Source organism: Cervus elaphus, chromosome 20, assembly GCF_910594005.1.
Source record: "Cervus elaphus chromosome 20, mCerEla1.1, whole genome shotgun sequence".
Lineage (NCBI taxonomy): Eukaryota > Metazoa > Chordata > Mammalia > Artiodactyla > Cervidae > Cervus > Cervus elaphus.
Window position 1 is genome coordinate 73,999,603 of NC_057834.1, and position 27,553 is coordinate 74,027,155.

The 27,553-nt window shown below is 39.3% G+C and overlaps 1 protein-coding gene across 7 annotated transcripts in view; it reads right to left on the bottom strand.

Moving 5' to 3' along the window:
- The window catches only part of BTBD8 (BTB domain containing 8), an 89,947-nt gene that overhangs the window by 32,611 nt on the left and 29,783 nt on the right, over window positions 1-27,553 (bottom strand). For 5 of the 7 annotated variants that reach the window (XM_043877303.1, XM_043877302.1, XM_043877306.1 and 2 more), the window contains 4 exons: window positions 27,279-27,396; window positions 15,588-15,677; window positions 3,596-3,676; window positions 2,164-2,260 (listed from right to left, as the gene is read on the bottom strand). In XM_043877303.1, the coding sequence (XP_043733238.1) occupies window positions 2,164-2,260; window positions 3,596-3,676; window positions 15,588-15,677; window positions 27,279-27,396 (386 nt within the window). Of the gene's footprint in view, window positions 1-2,163; window positions 2,261-3,595; window positions 3,677-8,563; window positions 8,608-8,886; window positions 8,904-15,587; window positions 15,678-27,278; window positions 27,397-27,553 lie in introns of those variants that run through there. The other 2 variants (XM_043877308.1, XM_043877309.1) reach the window with 2 other exon arrangements.

Below are 27,553 nucleotides of genomic sequence, written 5' to 3' on the forward strand. Positions count from 1 at the left end.
AGCCGGGCCCTTCTATTCTTTTAATGGCAACAAATACGTTGTATTTTTTAAAATTAAGTGGAATTTTGAAAGCTGTACGTAACCTATGTATACTCTTGAACATACTAAAAAGTAGAAGCAATGGTCCAAAGACAATCCATAATAGAGATTAGTCTCAAAATGTTTCATGTAACTGGTTTATTGAGGAATCTCAGTTTAAAGCAGATACTAACATAAAACTTTTTATCCCCAGTTAGTGCTATCAACCAAGCTGTGTCAAATTCACCTTTTTTCCATCCTTTAATGATTACAGGTGCATTCCAGTATCTTCTGGTTACTTTTGGTATTTAAAATCAGTATGGTACTATTTTAACACCTATCTCACACTTAATTTAAATCTTTTGTTCCCCATCACTGACTACACTTTTAGTTGGCGAGATCTGGAATGCAGTGTAGAGCATGATCCCTTGCCCCTCCATTTTGTGGGTCTAACTCCTTTGGAATAGGGCTGTGGATGGGTATGGTCACTTTAAGTAACTAACCAGTGACCAGCAGGGTAATAGGAAGATGTCCTTGAATGATCTAATCCAGATGCTCGTGGCCTTTGCTAATGTGGTGGCTCATTAAGTGACAGACCGAAGTTCTCCCCAGCCTCTCAGGGGACAAAGGTTCTTCTAGGATTCACGATGCTCGATGCCTCCCTACATGGGACACAGTGTTATCTGACCCTGTATTAGCCTCTTCTAATCTTCACTGAATCACTAAGGTCCTTTTCTTTCCTTGCATACCATGTATACTTGGGGTATGGAATGGACTTTTATTTTTTTTCTATCTATGACAGTAACTATTGTCTCTAGTCACCAGGCTAGTACTGGCTTCTCCAGCAAGCCTCCTCCTCCTTTGAGGAATCTCCATGTTCAAGTATATTCTCACTGGTTCCTGAGACATATTCTAGGCTCTTTCAAGAAATCTCTTAGTATTTTCTTCTTTGATAGAAGTTCCAGAGTGGTCTGGTTATACAGATGTCCATGGTAGATTCCCATCTCAGGGCTGAGAGGACACTATACCCTCGTTGCAAATATCCCTATCTTTAATGTTTATTTGGGATAGTCTTGGATCTCCCTGCTAACATTCACTTGGCAGGGAAGATGAGGAAAAGAGATGAAAGAGAAGGAAAACTCTCTTTACTAGGATTCTTTACTTTCTACAGTGCTGAGGATACCACAGACTGTGCCCCTTCTAGTTCCCTTCCTTATAAAAGCTGGAATGAACGGTAACTGATTAAAGGCTTGATAAAGGTACCTGAGGAGTTTAACTGTTTCTCAGTAAAACGGGAAGGGCTGGTAGTGGTGGTAGACCCAGTTCATGCCTCTGTTTTAACCCATGGGGTGATATCTCAGATACAACTTATAAAGAGATAGGAAAAGTCCTACCCAACATAAAAATCTAAATTTAAATATGCTTAAAATTATTAAAATTACCTCATTACAATGCATACTGTTGGTTCAAGTATCCAATAAGAGGGGACTATTTATGTAAACAATCCTTTTAATACTTGTTTTTTGATGATTATAAACATAATACATGGCCATTGTTTACAAAGAAAAGCATAAATAAGAAAATAAAAAACAAGAGAAAATTAAAACAATGTACAAATGGCTTTGAAATAAACAGTACAATACCTTTCTTTAGACAACAAATTTAAGTTTGCATAAACTAAAATTAAAAAGTCAGTATTCATATAGCACCTGGAGAAGTAGAAGAGAACTATATCCCACTCCAAGTACATGCTATAAAAGAGAAGTGGTAGGAAGGAGGAGTTTTTTCAGGGGAAAAAACTGATGAAGCACTGTGGTGCCCTTTGATAAATGCAGAAAGTAACCCTAGTTTCCAGCTTCCTTTCTCTCAGTTTCAAACCCTACCTAACTGAGAGTCCCAACTGTGTACTCCAGTTTCGAATTATATAGGATATTGCCATATTCTTTCAGTAAATCCCCACCTCAGTTTTATCTTATTTAAAATGATCTGAATTGATTTCTGTTTTACACAAGCACATCCTAAGAGTTATTTCTCAATAGAGTTACCATTAGCTAAAACGACAATACTAACAGAGTTAAGAATCTAGGAGGTAATAATAGATTACTTTAGGTACTATGTAAAAGATTTCTGAGACTCAATAATTACCTTCTGAAAGAAATTACAGTAATCTCTTCTTAAAATATAGATTGCTACTTCTTTTAATCCTTCTAGTCCATACATATCAGCCATATTGAGTATCTGACTAAAATAAAAATAGATGCACTGTTAATTCTTCTATTTAAATACCAAGGCATAATACACAATAATTTCTTAATGATAAACAGTTTGTTTAGAGAAAATAATAATCTTAACTATTTTAATTCGAACTTTCTGCCCTACATAGTACTCCATACAGATTATAAAAAGCAGATAGGTCAAAAGCTGAAAGCACTGCAGCATGATTTGATTTGTGGAGAATAAGGCAAAGTAAATTTGGAGATGTTTTACAACTTCCCCTCATATTCTCAGTGATATATACAAGGCCCAGGAAACTGCTTCAAAGGCTACACAGTTACAGCTCCTCACAATAAATAAAAATTTAGGGGGAGGGCAACTAATTGACATTTATCACATTGAAAATGCCCACAGAGTACCATGAGATTAGAGGTGGCATCCAATGACTCAGAGGGTTTCTGTTGCTTCTTTCAATTGGCAAGGAGTTCTAAGTGCCCATACATACGCTAGGTACTTAGGAAACCTGCAAGTCTCAATTCCATGATAAAATTTCATACAGGTTTCCAGGGGCAAAACTTCAGTACTCAACCCCTGTGACTCATGATACTTTCTCCCTCAAATCATATTCATTCAGTTTATAACTAAAGGAACTAATAAATATCTACAATTAAAAGAGCAGCCTTCATTCATGTGATGTTAGAATAGCAATAAAAGGAGAGAACATCCCGAAAATTAGAAGAGCAAGATAGATTTCACTCTTCAGTAGGATTTCAGCAGCTTAGATGGCATGTTGTCATAGAGTACTAAAGAACCATACCATTGTTGATCTTTAGGATGCCTATATTCTCAAATTACTTTTAGGGTTTTTTTTTCTTTCGACATTCTAAAATTTAAAAATAAAGTAGCAAAAAAATTTATCAAATTCCAAATTTGACTAAAGTTGAATTAACTTTACAAAAATCTATCATTTATTTTCCAAAACAAATATTAAGTTTTTCAAACATAGCAGCAATTACTTAGTTGTGTTCCACTCTTTGGGACCCCATGGACTGTAGCCCACCAGGCTCCTCTGTCCATGGGATTCTCCAGGCAAGAACACTGGAGTGGGTGGCCATTTCCTTCTATTTAAGTCTAATAAAGACTTTTCTTAATCTTACTACTGTGAATTGCTAGATCATCTTTTCTTCTAAATAAGGTGACTTACTGTTTTTAGATGTTACCAAAATATGTACAAACATACAGCAAAATAAATAATAAAAGTGAAACTTCTACTTCACTGACACTTTTAAACATAGCTCAATAAAGCAGAAGCCACAAAATATCAATATTTTTATATTTAAAATGATTAAAAAATAATACCTACCCAACATTAGCTTTGACAGGAAAGTCCAAAGTTCCTCCGTATATAAAGTGCATCATAACATTCATTTCTACATGGTTTATACTGAAAAATAGAAGAAAACTAAATTCAAATCCAGAAATAATTAAGGTTTAACTGATATCAGTGATATATTCCATTTTCCCATAAATTTTCAGTCAAGATAAAGTTCTAATCTCATTTTATTTTCAAATAACACCCATGAGGTATGCTATTAATTTAAAAATGAAGTTATAACTGTAGCTATGTGTGGGTTTTTATATATTATAGAATGTTATTAGTATATGATAAAATAATTAATTCTTTGTTGGGCATCTTCCATGAGAGACAAGGTTAGAAAGGACTTTAGAGGTCATAGTTCAACCTCTGGCTCATTAAGAAATCCTCCTCAGCATCTTTGAAAAATGGCCTCTCATTCTGCTTAAAGCCTGGGATGAACAACTACTCCATTCATTAGAAAGATTCTTGCTATGCCATACAGATTTCTTAATTTGTAAGACCTATCCAGCGGCTCTAGCTCTGCCAACATCCTTGTTTTACAGACTTGAACGACATGACTTAAAGAAGCAGTCTGAGGTGATAACCTTTATGTTCCATTGACTACTAGATCTCAGGCTCTCAATTCTCGACTTCTTCTCCCAGCACCCCAGATTCAGCCTTCTATTACACTTATATTTTGTTCATAGCACTGTTACAGGACTTCTTGCATCTTGGCCCTCCCTTGCTCCCCTATTCCTCTGTATCAGGGAAGGTTAATTATCTGGCTGGTGGACAACAACCACTGGTTGTTGATCAAGAGGAACTTCTTCTTGTTGCTCAGTTGTTCAGTAGTGTCCAACTCTTTGCAACCCTTGGCCTGCAGCACGCCAGGCTTCCCTGTCTTTCACTATTTCCCAGAGCTTGCTCAAACTCATGTCCATTGAGTTGGTGATGCCATCCAACCATCTCCTCCTCCATCATCCCCTTCTCCTGCCTTCAGTCTTTCCCAGCATCAGGATCTTTTCTAACGTTGGCTCTTCTCATCAGGTGGCCAAAGTATCAGAGCTTCAGTGTCAGCGCTTCCAATGAATATTCAGGATTGATTTCTTTTAGGACTGACTGGTTTGATCTCCTTGCAGTCCAAGGGACTCTCAAGAGTCTTCTCCAACACCATGGTTCAAAAGCATCAATTTTTGGCTCTCAGCTTTCTAGATGAGAGGTAAACTGATTTCTTTTCTCCTTTTTTCACTGCTGAACCAGTGGTAAGAGGTGGTGGGGGAGAAGCGTACTGCTATCCAGATTCAGACTTTCTCTCAAGTGGCCTGTCTTAGAGTAGACATAGCAAGCAAATCAACTTTGACTTTTGCATAAAAGCAACCCTTGACCTGCAGCATGCCAGGCTTCCCTGTCTTTTACTATTTCCCAGAGCTTGCCTTATCAAAAATTAAGGAAATGTTTTCTAATTTCACCTGCTGATTCTTTTGTCTTATTGTGAGCAGGAAGAAATTTATTGGGCCCCCTTCAGAACTCCGACAGATAGCAAAGATGGATAGCAGATACCCTTCATCCCATCACCTCTTTCCACAGATTCAGCAAAGAAAGGAGAAAAGAAATCAAATTACCTCTCATCATCAAATTAACTCTCAGGTCAGAGTTTGTCCTGACCAATGCCCAATGGTTACTAGATAATTCACTCTTTTGGTACAGAGGATTAGAAGGTGGGACAAGATGCAAGGAGTCCTGTAACAGTGCTATGAACAAAACAGGAATAACAGAAGACTGAAGAATAATCTAGATGCCTAAGTCAGAGCTGGAGGTTCATCTTAATCCTCTCTCTCGTTATATCCTATCACTTTACACCTTCAAATGTTTTTGAGTTCAGCCTTTGCTGTCTGTTGCTGTCGTTGTTTAGTCACTAAATCGTGTCTGACTTGTGATCCATGGTCTGTACTCTGTCCATTGGATTTCCCAGGCAAGAATACTGGTGTGTGCTAAGTCACTTCAGTCGTGTCTGACTCTTTGTGACCCTATGGACTGTAGCCTGCCAGGTCCTCTGTCCAAGGGATCTCCTGGCAAGAATACTGGAGTGGATTGCCATGCCCTCCTCCAGGGAATCTTCCTGACCGAGGGTTGAAACCCATGTCTCCTGTGGCTCCTGCATTGCAGGCAGATTCTTAATCAATGAGCCACCTGAGAATACTGGAGTAGGTTGCTATTTCCTTCTCCAGGGGATCTTCCAACCCAGGGATCACACCCTTGTCTCCTGCATTGGCAGGCAGATTCTCTACCATGGAGCCCCCAGGGAAGCCCATTTGCTACATGTTTCCCCCTTTTGTTGCCCCAGTTTAGCCTCTCAGTTTCTTTCATCTGTACTATACTTCATCATAGTACTCTCGTGTAGGCTTCTTGCCTGAAATCACCTCCTTGCATCCCATTTCACACATTGTAATCAGAGTGACTTTGCTAAAATGGAAATCTGACATAGTCCCTGATTTTTAAAACCCTTTAGCAATTCTCCATAGGACCTAGGAAAAAAAGACCAAATTCCTTAGTTTGGCATAGAATGTTCTTTATTATATGATCTCTGGTTCTCTCTCTAGCAGCTGTTCCAAGACCAGGATAAGCAAACTACCATTTCCTATACCTGAACGACTTACAGTTCCTTATACATCCGTTCCTTATCACATACTGTTTACTCTGCTTAAAATTCTCTCCCTCTCTATTTATTTCATCTTTTAGACACAAGACACGTGGCTCTTTACCTCTGATTGTTTCCTTAACACTCTCAAGGGGGAAAAAAAGGAAATCATTGAGTGTTAAACATAAATAATAACTAACATTTATTGAGCATTTATTATGATTTAGTCACTGAGCTAATAAACATTTCAATGCAATTAGCTCATTGAATCATAACAACTTAATGGGAGGTTATTATTATTAGTCTTATCTTATAAATGAAAAAACTGAAATTAAGTAACTTGCCCATGGAGGTGGGTGCTGGGAAAAAAATAAATTGCCCAACGTCAAGTGGCCAGTGATGCACTGGAATTTAAATCCAGGCAGACTGCACTGGAATTTGGAATTTAAATCCATACTCCAATGCCTGGGCTCTTAAGCAGTATAATACACCACCCCCCCCCCCAACACCCTTCCATTATCACATTTATCAAACTGACTTATAACATCTTTGTTTACATATTTGTTTCTCCTTCTAAACTGAATTCTGTGAGGGCAGGATGTGTGTCTCATTTACCGTTGCATCTCTAGCAGAAGCAGAATGTCAGCATTGAGTCAATATTCCCAGGATCAGAATTTCCTTTCCCTGCATAATACTGGAGCTCTGCATGGAAGCAGGCTGGGGACAGTGCTGATAAGACATTCACAGTTTGTTAAGCACAGAATCTAATGTCTGCTGAAGGGAGACAAGGAGAAAGGCAAGAAGAAAAGAAAGGGAGTTCCACAGGGTACGACTCAGAAAGGTGTTTGCTTTGACTCTGTGGCCTTAAATAATATATGCTCAACAAACGTTTAATGAATATTTAATGAACGGCTTATTAGGGTAGTTGCAAGCATCTCCCAAACCTTCAGAAGGAATACTGAGTTGAAAACATATAAATATGTTTAAATTTACTTAATATATATTTATTGGCTTCTACAATGGCCAGCTACTCATTTCTGCTGATTCAAAACTCCACATCTCTTCTTTAATACTTAGAAAAAAGCCAAATCTCTAAATATGCTCATTTATACACATGGATATGACAAGAGTTGATCTCAGTATAATTATGCTATATTATCTGTAGTTTGTTCATAAAAAAACAGTACCATAATAGTTACACCCCATGCACTTTTCCTTGAAATTTCAAGAGCCATTCTTATTAGTGTTAATGAGGATTGAATATTTATAAGAATAGTTTCTTCTAAGACTTGACATATTTAAGCAAAGGAAAATGATGACTAGGTAGAAATAAAACTTTTATTAAAATAAACAGCAAAATCTGGATATTTGAGCTTATATATCAATATATATGATAGCTATAAAAACAGCAAGAAACTGTTTTCCTGCTGTCTTGACAGCTGTTTTATTAAACTGCAGCCTCATTATTGTAAGTCATCTGTATTTTTATGAAAAATGTTTATAAAGACATGATCAACTGACTCGCCAAAAAAAAAATTACTGCAATAACCCACAGTTTAAATAAATGGAAAGATTTAAGGCACTATTCCCATTTAAATGTAAACAGAATAAAATCCTATAGGAGATGAAAGTATTACATACACTCAACAGTTAGAAAAAATAAAAAGACCATGAGAGAACAGAGCACTAGGATCAGAGACAACATGCACCCAGTCTAAAACCTCTGTGCTATATACGTGTTTCCTAAAGTTTCAGGTTTTTGCATATGTGGGCTAAGGGCCTTATTCATCATTCATTTACATTCAATATCTATTGAATGTTAGGCGCTATTCTGGACCTTACATTCTAAAGAGAGAACACAGACAATAAATATGTCAACAAATGTGTGTGCTTAGTCACTCAAGAGTCAAGTCGGACTCTTTGTGACCCTATGGACTGTAGCCCACCAAGCTCCTCTGTCCATGGAATTCTCCAGGCAAGAATACTGGAGTGGGTTGCCATGCTCTCCTCCAGGGGATCTCCCCAACCCAGGGGCTGAACCCAGGTCTCATGCGTTGCAGGCAGATTCTTTACTGTCTGAGCCACCAGGGAAACCCATGTCAACAAATACACGAAGATGATGTTAACAGTGAAAAATGAAGACAATCAACAGAATAACAGAAAAGAATAACTGGAGAGCTGGGCTGTAGCTCCTTTAGGTGGGGAAGTCTGGGAGAATCTTATGGGTCAGATCATATAGGTTCTTATAGCTTATGATAAAGATTTGGGTTCAGTTCTAATTGTGATGAGAAGGCATCGAAGGACTTTGACCAGAAGAGAAATATGACCTGACTTACATTTGAAAAGGTCATCCTGAAGGTTCAGAGCAAGCCAGGAGTCTCTGAAGGGAGATGAAAAAATCCAAATTTATATTCTAAAGTCTCAAGCCACCACCGGAAGACTTCTGTTTACATAAAATGGAAACACGTGAGGTTTCTTTATGGAAATACTGGCTGTTCAATTTCCAGTATTGGATGTGGAAAACGTCCCCTTTCCACCAGGGGAACTTCCTTTCAGCTTTATCCTCCCACCTTCCAACTCTGGGACATGGGTAGAACTAGGATTACATGTGTGTGCTCAGTTGGTCAGTCATGTCCCACTCTTTGTGGCCTATACCCACCAGGTTCCACTGGCCACGGGATTCCAGGCAAGAATACTGGAGCCAGTTGCCATTTCCTTCTCCAGAAGATTTTCCTGATGCAGGGATCAAACCCATGTCTCTTGCATCTCCTGCATTGACAGGCAGATTCTTTACCATTACGCCACCTGGGAAGCCCTAAAACTAGGATAATAGGATTCCACTATTCCTACCTTAATTTATTGAAGGCTGTTCCATTTTAAAATGTCACATGCATTACATCTTTGAGCTACCAACTCAAAACAGAACCAAAAAACAATTGGTTCTTTTCCGTAAGGACAGACAAGATTTCAATTTTAATCTATTGCAGAAAACATCCTACAGATATACAACAGTGGCACAGTTCCAAAAGAGGTTACTGACCAAGCAAAGCAGGTGTTGCTGTCCTAGTCCTGGAAATGGCCCTCACTTGAACCCTTTACTCTCTTGAAAAATGAGAACACCACCATTTAAGGAAAGAAAAAAAGGCAAATAATAATCAGCACTACAGACTATACACCAAACACTATGCCAAGCTTTTCCTTTCAACAACCTCAGAAAGCTCAGGGAAGGTAAGCAACGTCCCAAAGTCATGTAACAGTTTGGGCCTGGATGTAGAACTTCCTATAAAGACACCAAAGTCCATGATCTTTTTACTATACCACACTACCCCTGGAAACATCTACTCAGGTTTACAAATATAAGTTAATGTGAAAGACAATTTGTTTTATAGATTACTTTGTTACATTATAAAAATTTTTTAAAGATGTGATTTTTTAAAAAAGTAAAATTCCTAAATATGCTTTAACCTTCTGACAGCTTTATACACCATGATACTAATAACATTTCAGGTGGTAATTTGACACAGTCAATTTGATATGTAATACAAGAGGGGATTAGATCTGATAGACAGAGTGCCTGAAGGGGACGGAGGTTCGTGACATTGTACAGGAGGCGGTGATCAAAACCATCCCCAAGAAAAGGAAATGCAAATAGGCAAAATGGTTGTCTGTGGAGAAGGAAACGGCCACCCACTCCAGCATTCTTGCCTAGAGAATCCTGTGGACAGAGGAGCCTGGTTGGCTGTTGTCTACGTGGTTGCACAGAGTCGGACACGACTGAAGCGACTTAGCAGCAGCAGCAGAGGAGGCCTTACAAATAGCTGAGAAAAGAAGAGAAGTGAAAGGCAAGGGAAAAAAGGAAAGATATACCCATCTGAATGCAGAGTTCCAGAGAATAACAAGGAGATAAGAAAGTCTTTTTAAGTGAACAATGCAAAGAAATAGAGGAAAACAGTAGAATGGGAAAGAGTAGAGATCTCTTGAAGAAAATCAGGGATACCAAGGAAACATTTCATGCAAAAATGGGCACAATAAAGGACAGAAATGGTATGGACCTAACAGAAGCAGAAGATATTAAGGAGAGGTGGCAAGAATACACAGAGGAACTGTACAAAAAAGATATTCATGACCCAGATACGCACAATTGTGTGATCACTCTCCTAGAGCCACACATCCTGGAAAGGGAAGTCAAGTGGGCCTTAGGAAGCATCACTATGAACAAAGCTAGTGGAGGTGATGGAATTCCAGCTGAGCTATTTCAAATTCTAAAAGATGAGGCTGTGAAAGGGCAGCACTCAATATGCCAGCAAATTTGGAAAACTCAGCAGTGGCCACAGAATTGGAAAAGGTCAGTTTTCATTCCAATCCCAAAAAACGGCAATGCCAAAGAATGCTCAAACTATCACACAATTGGCATTCATCTTACATGCTAGCAAAGTAATGCTCAAAATCCTTTGAGCTAGGCTTCAACAGTATGTGAACTGTGAACTTTCAGATGTACAAGCTGGATTTAGAAAAGGCAGAGGAACCAGAGATCAAATTGCCAACATCCAATGGATCATAGAAAAAGCTAGAGAGTTCCAGAAAAACATCTACTTCTGCTTCACTGACTATGCTAAAGCCTTTGACTGTGTAGATCACAACAAACTGTGGAAAATTCTTCAAGAGATAGGAATACTAGACCACCTGACCTGCCCCCTGCGAAACCTGTATGCAGGACAAGAAGTAACAGTTAGAACCGGATATGGAACAACAGACTGGTTCCAAATTGGAAAAGGAGTACGTCAAGGCTGTATATTGTCACCCAGCTTATTTAACTCATATGCAGAGTACATCATGTGAAATGTTGGGCTGGGTGAAGCACAAGCTGGCATCAAGATTGCTGGAAGAAATATCAATAACCACAGATATGCAGATGAAAGCACCCTTATAGCAGAGACTGAAGAGGGACTAAAGAGCCTTTTGATGAAGGTGAAGGAGGAGAGTGAAAAAGCTGGTGTAAAACTCAGCATTCAGAAAACTAAGATCATGGCATCTGGTCCCATCACTTCATGGCAAATATATGGGGAAAAAATGGAAATAGTAACAGACGTTATTTTTTTGGGCTCCAAAATCATTGCAAATGGTCACTACAGCCATGAAATTAAAAGATGCTTGCTTCTTGGAAGAAAAGTTATGACCAACCTAGATAGCATATTAAAAAGCAGAGACATTACTTTGCCAACAAAGGTCCGTAGAGTCAAAGCTATGTTTTTTCCAGTAATCATGTACAGATATGAGAGCTGGACAATAAAAAAGGCTGATAGACAAAGAACTGATGCTTTTGAACTGTGGTGTTGGAGAAGATTCTTGACAGTCTCTTGGACAGCAAGGAGATCAAACCAGTCAGTCCTAAAGGAAATCAAGCCTGAATGTTCACTGGAAGGACTGATGCTGAAGCTGAAGCTCCAATACTTTGGCCGCCTGAAATAAAAATTGATGCTTTATTTTTATTTATTTAAGAGCTGACTCATTGGAGAAAAGGCTTATGCTGGGACAGACTGAAGGCAGGAGAAGGGGACGACAGAGGATGAGATGGTTGGATGGCATCACCGACTCAATGGACATGAGTTTGAACAAGCTCCAGGAGTTGGTGATGGACAGGGAGCAAACGCCGGGAGAGGGCAAAGGACAGGGAAGCCTGTCATGCTGCAGTCCATGGGGTCACAAACAGTCAGACATGACTGAGTGACTGAACAACAAGAGGGGAAAGCAAAACATATTGTGTGATGATAATAATAATAAAAGATGTAGATAAAACCCAGAATCTGTCAGGAAATCCCCCTTTTGTTTTGGCATTAGAATGCCTTGTTATATCAAACAAGATGAAAGAGTCAAAAAGAAATGCATCTTCATTTCTGATGTGCTAGTATTAGAAGTGGGCCTCCCTGCTGGCTCAGTGGTAAAGAATCTGCCTGCAATGCAGGAGACATGGGTTCAATCCGTGGGTTGGGAAGATCCACTGCAGAAGGAAATAGCAACCCACTCCAGTATTCTTGCCTGGGAAATCCCGTTGACAGAAAAGCCTGGCAGGCTACAGTCCATGGGGTTGCAAAAAAGTTGGACACAGCTTAGCAACTAAACAACAACAACAGCATTAGAAATAAAGGAGCTGATTAGGAATAAGCCTCCAATGACAAAATAGCAGCTCTGTGCAAGATGAGCCGGTAAGGAGTAGACCCTAGCTTACAACAGAAGTAAAGGGAACATACTGTAGGAGGAGAGAGCCTGATGATTGCTGGCACTGCTACAACGTACAGTCTACTTATTCGTAATGACAGTTTGAAACAAATTTGGCTATTTCTATTTGGTTCTCCCTTGAACATACCACTAAAGTTGATCAGCAGCAGTTGAGCCATATTATAAGAGGAGATATTTATCCATTACCTCCATCATAATGGAAGATGGAAAATTATAGGTAGTGGAATAGAGACCAACAGTTAAGCTACTACTTCTTTATTTATTAACCTCTTAATAAACAGACTCCACCTTTAAAAGCCTGTGTTTTGAAAGTTTAATCTGATCACTCATGAGTATTGAAAGTGTCTGCCTGCAATGCGGGAGACCCAGGTTGGATCCCTGGGTCGGGAAGATCCCCGGGAGAAGGAAATGGCAACCCACTCCAGTATTTTTGCTTGGAGAATCCCACTGACGGAGGAGCCTGGTGGGCTACAGTCCACGGGGTCGGGGTCACAAAGAGTCGGACACGACTGAATGACTTGACTTTCACTTTAACTTATTCCCATAGCTAAACACAGAGGTTGTTTTGAGTGATAAAGAACAGGTAACAGTAGAGCAGCTCTGGTGGAAGATGTGCCCATATCCCAACCCCATGCCATGTATTCCCTAAGGGACTACCAGGAACTTTCCATTCCTATGGAAAAATCACTGATTTAAACAGTGGAAAAGAGCAGTCTGAATTAGTTCAAGAACACATACCAATGGGAAACTTTAAATTTCTTCAGTGACTGCAGGACTTTGAATTAAGAATCAACAAACATGTAACATATTTAGCATAGCACTTATTTGCCAAGGAACCCCTGGAAGAGATTTAATTTATCTGATCCTTTTCTTCTCATCTGTAATCTGTGAATACACCAGCTCTCTCAAAGACTGAATCTAAAAATTAAAGAGCATAGTAACTGTGGAAGTAACATGGAAAATACATGTTATTGTAAGGTATTATCACTGCTAAGGACACAATCTATTTGGAAAGAGGAACAAAGGTGTATGCAATTGGTATCAGATGGTAAAAACACTGTCACTAAATCTATAAGCAACTAAGACTTCTTCTAGGAAATTAGACAAAGTGTTTTCTGTAAATTACTTTCCCCTGCTGTCAAATAAGGTCCAATAATCATACACTTCTTTTGACGTCTATCTCACTAAGCAGAATCACATGGTTACCTCTCCATTTAAATTTTTAGTGACTTCACCTCTAATGAGAGTAGATAGTTTTTTAAAAAGATATCTAAAACATCTGAAACACAATCCCTGGACACGTTTCCAAAATTACACTAGAATGATGATTATCCCTAGAACTGACACACTTACAGAAATTCTGGCCTCTGCAAACATTATTTCTCTTCCAATACTCAGCAGACATTTTAAATTCACCATAAAGGAAGAGATCTTATTGGCAGGACACATATTTTTCAGGCTGTTTTTCAACAGTGATGATAGTGCTCGCTTCGGCAGCACATATACTAAAATTCAGCAGTGATGATAAAATTTCACTGACTGACTCAACTACACATTCTTTTTACCCACAGGCTAATAAACTATTTGCTTGGCATATAAAATCTTCCATAATCAAAAACTACCTAGTGGTTGCCAGATCAAAACAGTAGGTGATAGAACTAAAACGTAACTCTCTAGAAACCCTGGTATGAAAGAAAAGAGGTTTAGGTTCTTCTGCATATGTTTCATTTCTATCAAATAAATGAAACATGAAAAGAGATAAAAACACATAACATATTCTTAAAAATAATGTTTTAATTTTCCACTTTTCAATAGAGTGAGAAATTACAAATGAGAGGCATTTGGGGATTGATTTTAGTAAGGAATCAGACAGCTGTAACCTACAAGGCTAAAGATTATAGACTAGTGTGAAAAACAGTGAGAGTTTATCAGTACTTTTCACACATCCACTGTTATGGAATCATCACTACCACCATTCCACATTCAAGTCTCTAGCCAAGACTGACTCAGTTGAGGAAGCATCAGCAGTGAGAATGATGAAAGCTGGGAGTTCTCCCTCAGAACTCCCAGGCAGTTTTCCTATTGAGAAAGCCCTCCCCACTACTATACACTCTAGATTCTCACAGTGATCATCTGTGACCAAAAAATATTCCATTTCACCATGTAAGGAAGTAGTTCATCTCTTAATAACTGTCTCAGCAGTTGATATAAACTGCCCCAATTTTGTAGATTCACCAATGCACTATCATAGGTCACTGAAATCCACACCTATGCAAATTATTCTTTAATAAAGAAACTACCTGTTATAGACTAAAAATCTATGTTCCCCCATACACCTAAATTCACATATTGGAGCCCTAACCCCCGTGTACCTATATGGATATAGGGCTTCTAAGGAAATGTGTGTGCGTGTGTTAGTGGCTCAGTTGTGTCCAATTCTTCCCAATACCAAGGACCACAGCCCACCAGGCTCCTCTGTCCATGGGATTTCACAGGCAAGAATACCAGAGTGGGTAGCCTCTCCCTTCTCCAGGGGATCTTCCAGACCCAGGGATCGAACCCGGTCTCCTGCATTGCAGGCAGACTCTTTACCATCTGAGCCACCAGGGAAGCTCTCTAGGGAAATAATTAAGGTTAAATGAGGTAATAAGGGTAGGGCCCTAGCCGATTTGATAGGATTAGTGTCCTTATAAGAAACACCAGAGAGTGAGCTCTCTCCCTCCACCTTCCTTTCCCCTCTGTGGTCCCCCAGCTCCATGCACTAAAAAAAGGGTCACTGGAGCATACAGCAGAAAGTGCCTATCCACATTCAAAGGACCTAAGGTAAGAGCTCTCAACCTTGCTGGCTGGTGCCTTATAGAACTGTGAGAGAACAAATTTCTGTTGCTTAAAGCAACCAGTTTGTGCTATTTTGTTACGGAAGTCTCAGAAGAGTAACACATTATCTCTATCACTAAAAGCTCTCAACTTCCTCTCATTTTCAGAAAGTGTACTTGTGGAATTCCATCACATGAGAAACATTTCATTGAACAGACAGAGTAATCAGATTCATGAAAAGCGCTCTGTATGATGTATTATTTGCAATCATTTGCAGTCAAGCTTCCTTGTAAAAATTATGCTTACCTTTGAAGAGTAATGTACTCCTGGGAGCTTTCAGCCCAACAGCCACTCAGCATTGCAGCAAAATAACTAGATCTGGCACTTAAAATGGCTCTAAAGGAAGAGGGGGAGAAAACACAGACAAACATTTACGCACAACTGCAAAATATAATTTTTTAATGAAATTTTTCATCTTTACCTCTTAAAACATGATAACAATTTACCTGTCATTTGTATTCACTGGTAGAATTTAATAAAAGAAGTTATAAACCTAAACTTATACCAAAGTATTTTGATTGCTTCATTAGAACATTAATTCCAGTGTTTTTTTTCATCTTTTTAATTTCTTCTCTCTTTTTTTTTTTTGGCTGCACCATGTGGCTTGCAGAAGCTCAGTTCCCTGACAAGGGACTGAAACTGGGCCATAGCAGTGAAAGCCCAGAATCCTAAACACTAGGCAACCAGGGAAATCCCATTTAATTTTTTCTCTTGAAAGCTCTTAAATTTTAATAACAATTTTCATCAGTGAGAGAATAACAGATCATTCTGTATAAAGGCAGAAATAAAAAACAAATGATGTTAAGACCTTGCGGAAATATCAGTAAGAGACTAGAACTCTAAAAGTCCTGAGTACCAGTTTAAAACTCAGCATAATTATGCTCATGGATACCTTTCTCTTAAATTCGAAAAATTATAGGAAAAATATTTTGTTTTGAATGCCCATTCTATCTCCTCAAATAGAATGTTAATTCATCCATTATTTAACTCAACAAATACCTACTGACTTCTATTCTGTGCTAGGCACTACTCTAGGGACTATAACAGTAAATTAGATACAGCAAAAATGTGAATATTCTAGCAGGGGCTGGGATGGAAAAGGGGAAGGGGAGAAGAAGAATAAAAAGACACTTCTGGCAATGGCTTATTAGGTTGTCTCAGACTAACCTTCCTGCTAAATAGCTTGGAAAGATAAGGGGGAAAAATATATGCACACATACACACACGCACACACACACATATATCTGAAAGCAAAAGTAAGGTTGAGAAGCTAAGAAGCTGAATCTAGATTGCTTCTGGCAATCTTTACAGGCTTGGAGGCACAAAATTGGAATTTGGGATCCAGCAAAGAGGAGAGACATCACTTTGATGACAAAGGTTCACACAGTCAAAGCTATGATTTTCCCAGTAGTCATGTACAGATGTGAGAGCTGGACCATAAAGAAGGCTGAGTGCTGAAGAACTGATGCTTTTGAACTGTGGTGTTGGAGAAGACACTTGAAAGTCCCTTGGGCTGCAAGAAGATCAAACCAGTCAATCCTAAAGGAAATTAATCCTGACTATTCATTGGAAGGACTGATGCTGAAGCTGAAGCTCTAATACTCTGGCAGCCTGATGTGAAGAGCTGACTCACTGGCAGACTCTGATGCTGGGAAAGACTGAGAGCAGGAGAAGAAGGGGGCAACAGAGGATGAGATGGTTTGATGGCATCACCAACACAATGGACATGAGTCTGAGCAAACTCTGGGAGATAGTGGAGGACAGAGGAGACTGGCATGCTGCAGTCCATGGGGTCACAAAGAGTCAGACAGGACCTCGTGACTGAACAACAGCAACAAAAAAGAGGAGAGACTTTGGTGGATGTCCCAGAATTTCAGTTGGACTCTAAAGGACTACATCTTTGAAAGAAGAAGGAACAGGAAATAGATAAGCCTTTTTTAGAACCGAAGCCCAGCTCTGAATGAGCTCAATCCCTGACTGGATTGAAGTGATCTATATCTAGCCTAAATATAGTGTGTGTGTCCTTAGCTGCTCAGTCGTGTCTGACTCTTTGTGACCCCAAGGGACTGTAGCCCACCAGGTTCCTCTGTCCATGGAATTTTCCAGGCAAGAATACTAGAGCAGGTTGCCATTTCCTCCTCCAGGGGAGCTTCTGAGCCAGGGGTTGAATCCGTGTCTCTCACGTCTCCTGCATTTGCAGGTGGATTCTGTACTACTAGCCACTAGGGAAGCTCACAGTGTAGTATATTACTCAGCAACAAAAACTGAATGAAATATGATATACATTATATCTAAGGATGAGGTTCAAAAACATTATCCTGAGCAAAAGAAGTTCAATAATATGTCTGAGATCATTTATGTGAAATTCTAGGACAGGTAAAATAAACTATAATTTAGAAAACACAACAATCAGAAAACAAAAGAAGTCCAATTAAAAATGGGCAAACGACATGAAGAGAAAACTCACCAAAGAAATACAGATGGAAAATAAGCATATGAAACTCAGTTTTGCCTGAGGATAGAGAGAGAGAGGGCTTCCCTGCTGGCTGAGTGGTAAAGAATTCGCCTACCAATGCAGGAGACATGGGTTCAATCCCTGGGTCGGGAAGATCTCCTGGAGAAGGAAATGGCAGCCCACTCCAGTATTCTTGCCTGGAGAATCCCATGGACAGAGGAGCCTGGTGGGCAGTGAGGTCCCAAAAGAGTGAGATACAACTTAGGAACTAAATAACAACAACAGAGAGAAGGACAGTACTAGTGGCAAATGGACACAGGAGAGATTTTTAGGTAATAAAAATTCTCTATATCTTGATTGTGGTGGGAGTTACACATGTTTATATATTTTTCAAAACTCATCAAATTAGACTCTCAGTTGTGTTCATTTGATTGTATATGAATTCTTTTTTGAGTTCATTTTTTAAAAATAGAGGATAATTACTTTACAATATTGTGATGTTTAGTCGCTCAGCTGTGTCTGATTCTTTGCGATCCCATGGACTGCAGCATGCCGGCCTCTCTGTCCCTCACCATCTCCCAAAGTTTGCCCAAGTTTGTGTCCATTGCATCAGTGATGCCATCCAGCCATCTCATCCTCTGACATTCTCTTCTCCTTCTGCCCTCAATCCTTCCCAGCAACAGGACTTTTCCAATGAGTCAGCTATTCACATCAGACAACCAAAAAACTGGAGTTTCAGCTTCAGCATCAGTCCTTTCAAGGAGTATTCGGGGTTGATCTCTCTTAAGATTGACTGATTTGATCTCCTTGCTGTCTAAGGGACTTTCAGGAGTCTTCTCCAGCACCACAGTTTTTGAAGGCATCAATTCTTCAGTGCTCCAGCTTCTTTACAGTCCAGCTCTCACAACCACACATGACCACTGGGAAGACCATAGACTTGACTATACGGACTTTTGTTGGCGCAATAATGTCTCTGCTTTACAACACACTGTCTAGGTTTGTCATAGCTTTCCTGCCAAGGAGCAAATGTCTTTTGATTTCATGGCTGCAGTCACCATCTGCAGTAATTTTAGAGCCTAAAAAGAAGAAATCTGTTACTATTTCTTCCTTCTCCTCCTCTATTTGTCATGAAGCAATAAGGCCAGATGCCATGATTTTAGTTTTTTTTAATATTTAGTTTTAAGCCGACTCTTTCACTTTCCTCCTTCACCCTCATCAAGAGGCTTTTTAGTTCTTCTTCGCTTTCTGCCGTTAAGAGTGGTATCATCCACATATCTGAGGTTGTTGATGTTTCTCCCACCCATCTTGATTCCAGGTTGTAATTCATCCAGCCTGGCATTTCTCATGATGAGCTCAGCATATAGATTAAACAAACAGGGTGACAGCAGACAGCACTGTTGTACTACTTTCTCAATCTTGAACCAATCAGTTGCTCCATACAGAGTTCAATATTGTGGTGGTTTTTGCCATATATCAACATGGAGCGATACTAGGTATACATATGTCACCTCCCTCTTCAGCCTCCCTCCCCTTCCGACTCCTCTAGGTTGTCACAGAGTATAAAGATTGAAGGCAGGAGGAGAAGGGGGCAACAAAGGATGAGATGGAGACATCAACGTTCTTCTCAGTAACTAACAGGACAAGTACACAAAAAAATCAGTGAAGAATATGGAAGACTTGAACTAAACGCTGCATGCTAGCCATTTCCATTTAAGTAAGACTAAGGGTGACTGAGGCTTAAACAATTACACTGTTCTTAAGAGAGAAACTTATGAAAACATTCCTATTTAATTGGATTCAAGCCTGAGTTTAAAAAAAAATATGTTGTAGATAGGTGTGTTAAAATCTTTAACAGATTTTTTATTTTCCAACACACCAAAAACTATTTTCTCCTTTTGACTAAATGTAATCTCAACTGACAAGGCTGCTTCTGGCTCTGCAGAGGTGCCCTAATTTCCCGCTTACTCTTGCTTTATAGTACATTGCTATTCAATACTTCTTGATGTTAGCTCAACCAGACTCACTACTCCAGGCATAATAATGGCCTGGATTACTCAGAGAAACTCTAAATAAAGAATTTTTCACTAGGACTGTTTTTTAAGTAGTCTTGCTCCAAGAATATATATATGTGTGTGTGTGTGTGTGTGTGTGTATACATATATATTTTTTCCCCTATCAGTTCCGCATAACCGAATAAGGGTTAAACCCACATCAGTGAATCCAAACTTTTTGGAGCTGTCACTATCACCCATGACACTCTGCAAATATTTTAGAGAATGTAAACTTTAAAAATGGTAAGTCAGCTTTCTCTTGAGACATTCATCTTAATATACACTGACGACAGCTTTCATTGGATTAGCTAAGTTTAAAAAATGAGTTGTAAAAATAGAGTGGATACCTTGCTATCTAGTACAATGAAGACTGATAGTTGTCTGGTTAATCAAAAAATTAGGAGAGAATTTTTAAAATCATTTGTCTATACCACAATCATTTTATTCTAACTTAGAAAATAAGTATGTATTCATTCACAAATCTTTGACCATAAAGCCAATCTTTTTTTTTTAGTGTGAATTCACTGATTGGAGCCTCCTATGTCTTGCAAAAACTACACCTATACACCTTGTCTATGATTTCTAATTCAAGCTTCTCTAAAATGAAGAAATTTAAAACTTGTATGAAGCAATCTGAAGTATAGAAGCATTTAAGATTTTTATAATTTCCCCTCAAGTTTTTGTATTGTTTCATCTAAACTGAATTCAATAACAATTTTTTAAATGCCTCTCCCTTATTAAGCTTTCCAAAACATTCACTTTAGTTTTCACTGGAACAACAATTCTTTTATATTTCATGTGTCATTGGTTTATATGATACATCATTAAGTCATGCTATCAAAATAGGAAATTCAAATGGCATCAAACAGGTTTGGGAATAAACCCAAGCGACTCAAGAGACACAAACTCAATGATAGGAATGGAAATGTTACAGATTATACTAGAGAATGGCATCATAGTCTTGAGAGTTCTGCCTACCATGTCAGCATGTTCTGCAGAGACCATGTGAAGAGCAGGTTTAGTCAAGTTCAGTTAAGGAGCTTCTACTCTAGGTGACTTCTTTCCTTTTAGGCATCCACTCTCTTTGGCTTTGGTTCCCCACTGCAGCCTCTCTCAAAGGCCCATGGTACTAAAGAATCTCACCTCTTTTCTCTCTATTGTTCCCACATCTAATTTATTATTTTAAACCTTTTAAGAGGATAGGGTTGACCATTTATCATTAATAAAGTAATTAATATTGAGAGATTCATAACCCACTTTACTGTATGATAATTTGGAATTTTATTATAATTATTTCTTTAATGCTCCCTGGCAATCCTAGTAAGGGAGGGAACAGCAAACTTTTTCTGCAAAGGGCCGGATAGTAAATAAAAATTTAAGTATATTAGGTTTTTCAGGTCCCTTTTGCATATTATTCTTTAGAGTGGGCCACAGTTTGCCAACCTCCAGACAGATAACAAAATGCCTGCCTCCCAGATATCTAATACATACTTTTAGCAACTAATGTTTACTGAATGCTTCAATGTGCCACAGTACCATGCTAAGTACTTTATGTACATTACCTGATTCAATCCTCACTGCCATCCTATGCTATAATTACTATCATTATTTCTTTTACAGATAAAGAATTTGAGACTTGGAGAGATTAAGTAACTTCTCAACAATTAATAAATGGTGCAATCAAAACTCAGAAAGATTAACTTCTGAACTACTAAAGTGTATACTTCTGAAAAAAGTTTTCAGCTGATGTACTCAAGAATATGGGCTTCCTTGTGGCTCAGTGGTAAAGAATCCACCTGCCAATGCAGGAGACTCAGGTTTGATCCCTGGGTCAGGAAGATCCCTTGGGGAAGGATACGGCAACCCACTCCAGTATTCTTGCCTGGGAAATTCCAAGGACAGAGGACCCTGGTGGGCTACAGTCCATGGGGTCACAAAAGAGTCAGACACAACTTAGTGACTAAACAACTCAGGATTATATAGCTAATTAGTCAGACTAGGGTTCCAAGTGGCGCTAGTAGTAAAGAACCCACCTGCCAGTGCAGAAAACATAAAGAGATGAGGGTTCGATCCCTGCGTTGGGAAGATCCCCTGGAAGAGGCAATGGCAACCCACTCCAATATTCTTGCCTGGAGAATCCGTTGGACAGAGGAGCCCAGTGGGTTACAGCCCACAGGGTCGCAAACAGTCGGACAGGATTGAAGCAACTTAGCATGCACACACAGGTCTATAATAATTAATACTGCATAGACTAAGGGTCCTAAAAGATGATGCTATTACATTGTTGCACTCAATATGTCAGCAAATAGGGAAAACTCAGCAGTGGCCACAGGACTGGAAAAAGTCAGTCTTCATTCCAATCCCAAAGAAGGGCAATGCCAAAGAATGTTCAAACTACCACATGATTGCACTCATCTCATACACCAGCAAAGTAATGCTCAAAATTCTCCAAGCCAGGTTTCAACAGTATATGAATTGTGAACTTCCAGATGTTCAAGATGGATTTAGAGAAGGCAGAGGACTCAGAAATCAAATTGCCAACATCCGTTGGATCACTGAAAAAACAAAAGAGTTCCAGAAAAACATCTACTTCTGCTTTATTGATTACGCCAAAGCCTTTGACTGTGTGGATCACAACAAACTGTGGAAAATTCTTCAAGAGATGGGAATACCAGACCACCTGACCTGCCTCTTGAGAAATCTGTATGCAGGTCAAGAACCAACAGTTAGAACTGGACATGAAACAACAGACTGGTTCCAAATCGGGAAAGGAGTATGTCAAGGCTGTATATTGTCACCCTGCTTATTTAACTTATATGCAGAGTACATCATGCGAAATGCCAGGCTGGATGAAGCACAAGCTGGAATCAAGATTGCTGGGAGAAATATCAATAACTTCAGATATGCAGATGACACCACCCTTATGGCAGAAAGTGAAGAGGAACTAAAGAGCCTCTTGATGAAAGTGAAAGAGGAGAGTGAAAAAGCGGGCTTAAAACTCAACATTCAAAAACCCAAGATCATGGCATCCGGTCCCATCATTTCATGGCAAATAGATGGAGAAACAATGGAAACAGTGACAGACTTTATTTTCTTGGGCTCCAAACTCACTGTAGATGGTGACTGCAGCCATGAAATTAAAAGACGCTTGCTCCTTGGAAAAAAAGCTATGACCAACCTTATTAAAAAGCAGAGACATTACTTTGCCAAAAAGGTCTGTCTAGTCAAAGGTATGGTTTTTCCAGTACTCATGTATGGATGAGAGAGTTGGACTATAAAGAAAGCTGAGTGCCAAAGAATTGATGCTTTTGAACGGTAGTGTTCGAGAAGACTCTTGAGATTCCCTTGGACAGCAAGGAGATCAGACCAGTCAATCCTAAAGGAAATCAGTCCTGAATATTCATTGGAAGAACTGATGCTGAAGCTGAAACTCCAATACTTTGGCCACCTGATGTGAAGAACTGACTCACTGGAAAAGACCCTGATGCTGGGAAAGATTGAAGGCAGGAGGAGAAGGAGATGACAGCGATTGAGGTGGTTGGATGGCATCACCGACTCAATGGACATGAGCTTGAGCAAGCTCTGGGAGTTACGATGGACAGAGAAGCCTGGCATGCTACAGTCCATGGGGTTGCAAAAAGTCGGACACGACTGAGTGACGCTAGTGTCCAGAACTGACTGAAGGACACTGATCTCCTAACTCAGTGCTGACTTATTAAATTGTAGTTTCAGACAATCTGCATTAAAAACAATAAAAAAAATTTTATTTACTTTTGGCTGTCCTTAGGTCTTAGTTGCTGCACAGGCTTTTCTCTAGGTGTGGTGAGCAGGCTACTCTCCAGTTGCAGTGTGCTGGCTTCTCATTGTGGCGGCTTCTCTTGTGGAGCATGGGCTCTCGGACACAGGGATTTCAGTAGTTGCAGCACACGGGCTCAGTAGTTGCGGCTCCAGGCACTAGAGCACAAGCTCAACAATTGTGGTGTATGGGCTCAGCTGCTCCATGGCATGTGGGATCTTCCTGGACCAAGGATCGAACCCGTGTCCCCTGCATTGGCAGGTGGAGCCTTCAACACTGACCCACCAGAGAAGCCCTAGAGAATCTACATTTTAAAGGGAAATTTGACGGCATCTTAACCCCATGAATGAAAGTCTGATGGTACAATATCAGGCACTGAAGAAAAAAATAAAAAAGGTATTTGGAAGGGATATAGGATCTTAAGTGTTAGAAAGCTAAAATTAGGAATCACTGCCCTGCTTTTTCAATAAAGTAATATAAGAGAATCTTAATTATGGAATACTGAAGTACAACAATTAGTTTAAAAAACATAGATTAAATTTCATTAAGAAAATAACAGGATAATAATTAACACTATAAAATGAGAGATCAGGTAGATACTTTGAGGTAGGCTAAAGAAGACAGGAGGAAATACAAGTAGAGAGAAACGCCGAGTATACAGATGGTGTTCATCTGGGGATTGAGAGCAATTCAGGCAGAAAAGTGATGTAACAGAGATCCACAACAGGAGTGATGTGTTGTAGTACTCCAGGAAGCAACACTCAGAAAAGCAGTAACTAACAAATGGGATCCATGAACTCTAATGAGTCCTTTTACTATAACCTCTCTGCCTGCAAATAAACAGAGCTCTCTTTTTCTCCTTTGAGCAGGAGAAAAAGCTCTCTTATCTCCTTTGGGGAGCAAGAACTAAGACAGGGGAAGGGTGGAGAAGTAACACTGTGGTGAGGGTCAGGCCTGTGTAGAGACAGAACAGTGTAGGAAGCCTACTGCTACCCCTTTGCACCTTGGATTGGGGAGAAATGCAAGTGATTCAAATCACCTTTCTCTGCATGTCCCACATAAATAAAGGACACTCAAGCTGTTGCTACCATCTACACAAAAGCTCACATCAAAGGCCTATTACCTGGATGATGACAGCAAACACTTACATGGTGCTTACTACGTGCCAGGCATTGTTCAAAGCACTTTAAACGCTTTTAGTAATTTAATCACCATAATAACCCTATATCCTGTTGTTGTTTAGTTGCTAAGTCATGTCCGACTCTTTTGTGACCCCATGGACTGTAGCCCACCAGGGTCCTCTGTCCATGGGATGTCCCAAGCAAGAATACTGGAGTGGGTTGCCATTTCCTTCTCTAGGGGATCTTTCTGATCCAGAGATAGAACCTGAGTCTCCTGCACTGGCAGGCAGATTCTTTACCACTGAGCCACCAGGGAAACGCAGTAATAACTCTCTAAGATGGGTACTAATATAATCTCCATCTTTGCTGAGAATGCTAAAACACAGAATTATTAAATAACTTTCCCAAACTCATACAGCTAAAGATGGTGAAGCTGGAATTCAAACCCAGGCAGACAGGTTCCAACACAGTCCACACACTCTTAATTACCCAGTTATAAATGACTTCTTCAGCTTAGTTGTGCCACCACAAGCCAAGTGACTGGCATCAGATCATCTTGCAGCAAATAAAGGACTCCAGGTATTGGGCTGTGGATCAAGCGAAAGTCTGAAATGTTGTGAGAATTACTAAAATGGTGACACAGAGTCATGAAGTGAGCCAACGCTGTGGGAAAATAGTGCTCACAGCCTTGCCCGATGCAGACCTGCCACATATCTTCAAGTCGTAAAAAATGCAATTATCTGCAAAGTGCAATAAAGGAAAACGAAGTATGCCTGTGTTTTCTGAACTATTGACATGATAATCTTTGAACTGAATAATAAAATTGTAGGTACAAACAGAAAAACGTTCAAATTTGGAATAGGAAGGTAACCTTGGGATTTAGAATCTGCCACTTTAACTCATATAAGGGTACTGACAAAGTAAGAAAACTTAAGCCAGATCTTCCTGAAACCTATCCTCAGGAAATTGCCTTTCTAGTTAATATAAATTTATTTTTTATCGCTAGGTGAACAAAATAAGGCAGAAAGGTAGCAAGAGCTGTCCTAAAATACAAAGCTAATATTCTAGATCCAGCTCTTAAAACAGTCCAGTGTCAGGCAGTACACAGGAAGAAGCCAAATACAGACACTGTTGGAAAACACACTGCAAATGGTCACAGAGTCCTGCTTTCCCTGTATGACAACAACAGTCCTAGGGCTCCATAAGTTTCAAGAAAAATCTGGCATAAAATAAACTCAAAGCAAATTCATTTTAAAAGTAAAATTGTGTTGTCCCCTCACACTAACCAAGAAGAAAGAAAGGCACGCACACATACCATTTGGGAATATGTATATTTATATCCCCAAATATGGAAAATACAGATCCATAATATGGAAAATATATAAATAAATCTCTATCACACTCTGTGTTTTACTATACATAATGGGGATTTCATAAAAAATAGGAAAATGTGTATATATATTTACAAAACATATGTTCTCAGAAAGAAAAGTTCAAATTCTGAATGGCAGTCAGATGGAGACTGGCAGTCTTAAGAGTTCAGCAAGGTACTTCAGTCAATTAAGTAGCAAAACCAGTATGAGAATACAAAACATTGCTACTGTTTGGCTTGGATTTCTATAACCTAAACCCACTGCTAACTTCATTAAAGGCTGTGCACCCTTGAACCTACAAGACTGCTTCTAGCCTCTGCAAAAATAGTCTGTTTCTTCCTCTTCCGCAGTACCAGAATAACTTAACATTCTATTTGAAACACAAAGAGGCAGGGAGGATAACTCTGGGTTCCTCAGCTTTCCAATTCTAGTCTGTTGTGAGGCCCAGCTGTACCTCTCTCCCTTGTGCTCCAGGAAAAAAAAAAATCTCTATTTCTTATAACATCTTTTCTTTCTTTAAGCAGATTTTAGTTACTTACAAAAAAAGAGCCTGACCTAAACAGGCAGCAGGCTTTAATTTAAACTCTAAAAGCCTGGAATGCCTAAGCAACCCAATTCTACAGCAGAATAATGGTTTTTAAAAAGTACACTGAAAAATTAAACCTCCTAATCAATGCTATTCATGAGAATCATCTATTGAGAATTAAAGACTTTGAGCCAAAATGCATTCAGAGAAAATACATGTCATTCATGTAGAAATAATCATTTTCAATACCATAATGACTATGAAATTAAAAACTGCGTTTAATGACATTTTCAGTGGCTTTCAAATCTATTTTAGGCAACAGTATATTTTCTTCTAATGAAATCTTAGGTTCATGCCCAATGCACAGCGCAGATCTGCTCTAGCTGAGCATGTGCACATGTCTCAGTGGGTCATCTGTGCATGTGTGAAACTGCAGACAGAAAATCCTGTCTATGGTCCAAACTCTTCCCGTCAGAGACCTCCTGAGGCATCACCGTGGAACCTCTGCAGCCTATGTGAATCAGATCTTGAAAACCACTGTGCTAGAAAAAGACAGCCACCCTTTGACACTTTTCTGTCACAACCAGAACACCAATTAATCACATGCCTATTTACCTGTGAGCTTTAAAACTTTTTCCATCAACATAAATATCAATATCTGGGCAACAGTGTTGCACATAAAGCTTCAATAAATCTTCTCCTAATTCAGATGCAGGTTCCAAGTCATAAATATCTTTAAAAGAGAAAAACAAGACAAAAAATAGTTTCTTTAATAGTATATATATTTCAAAATTTTGTATTCTTGTTGTTGCTCAGTCACTCAGTTGTGTCCAACTCTTTGCAACCCCATGGACTGTGCAGCACACCAGGCTGTCCTTCACTATCTCCCG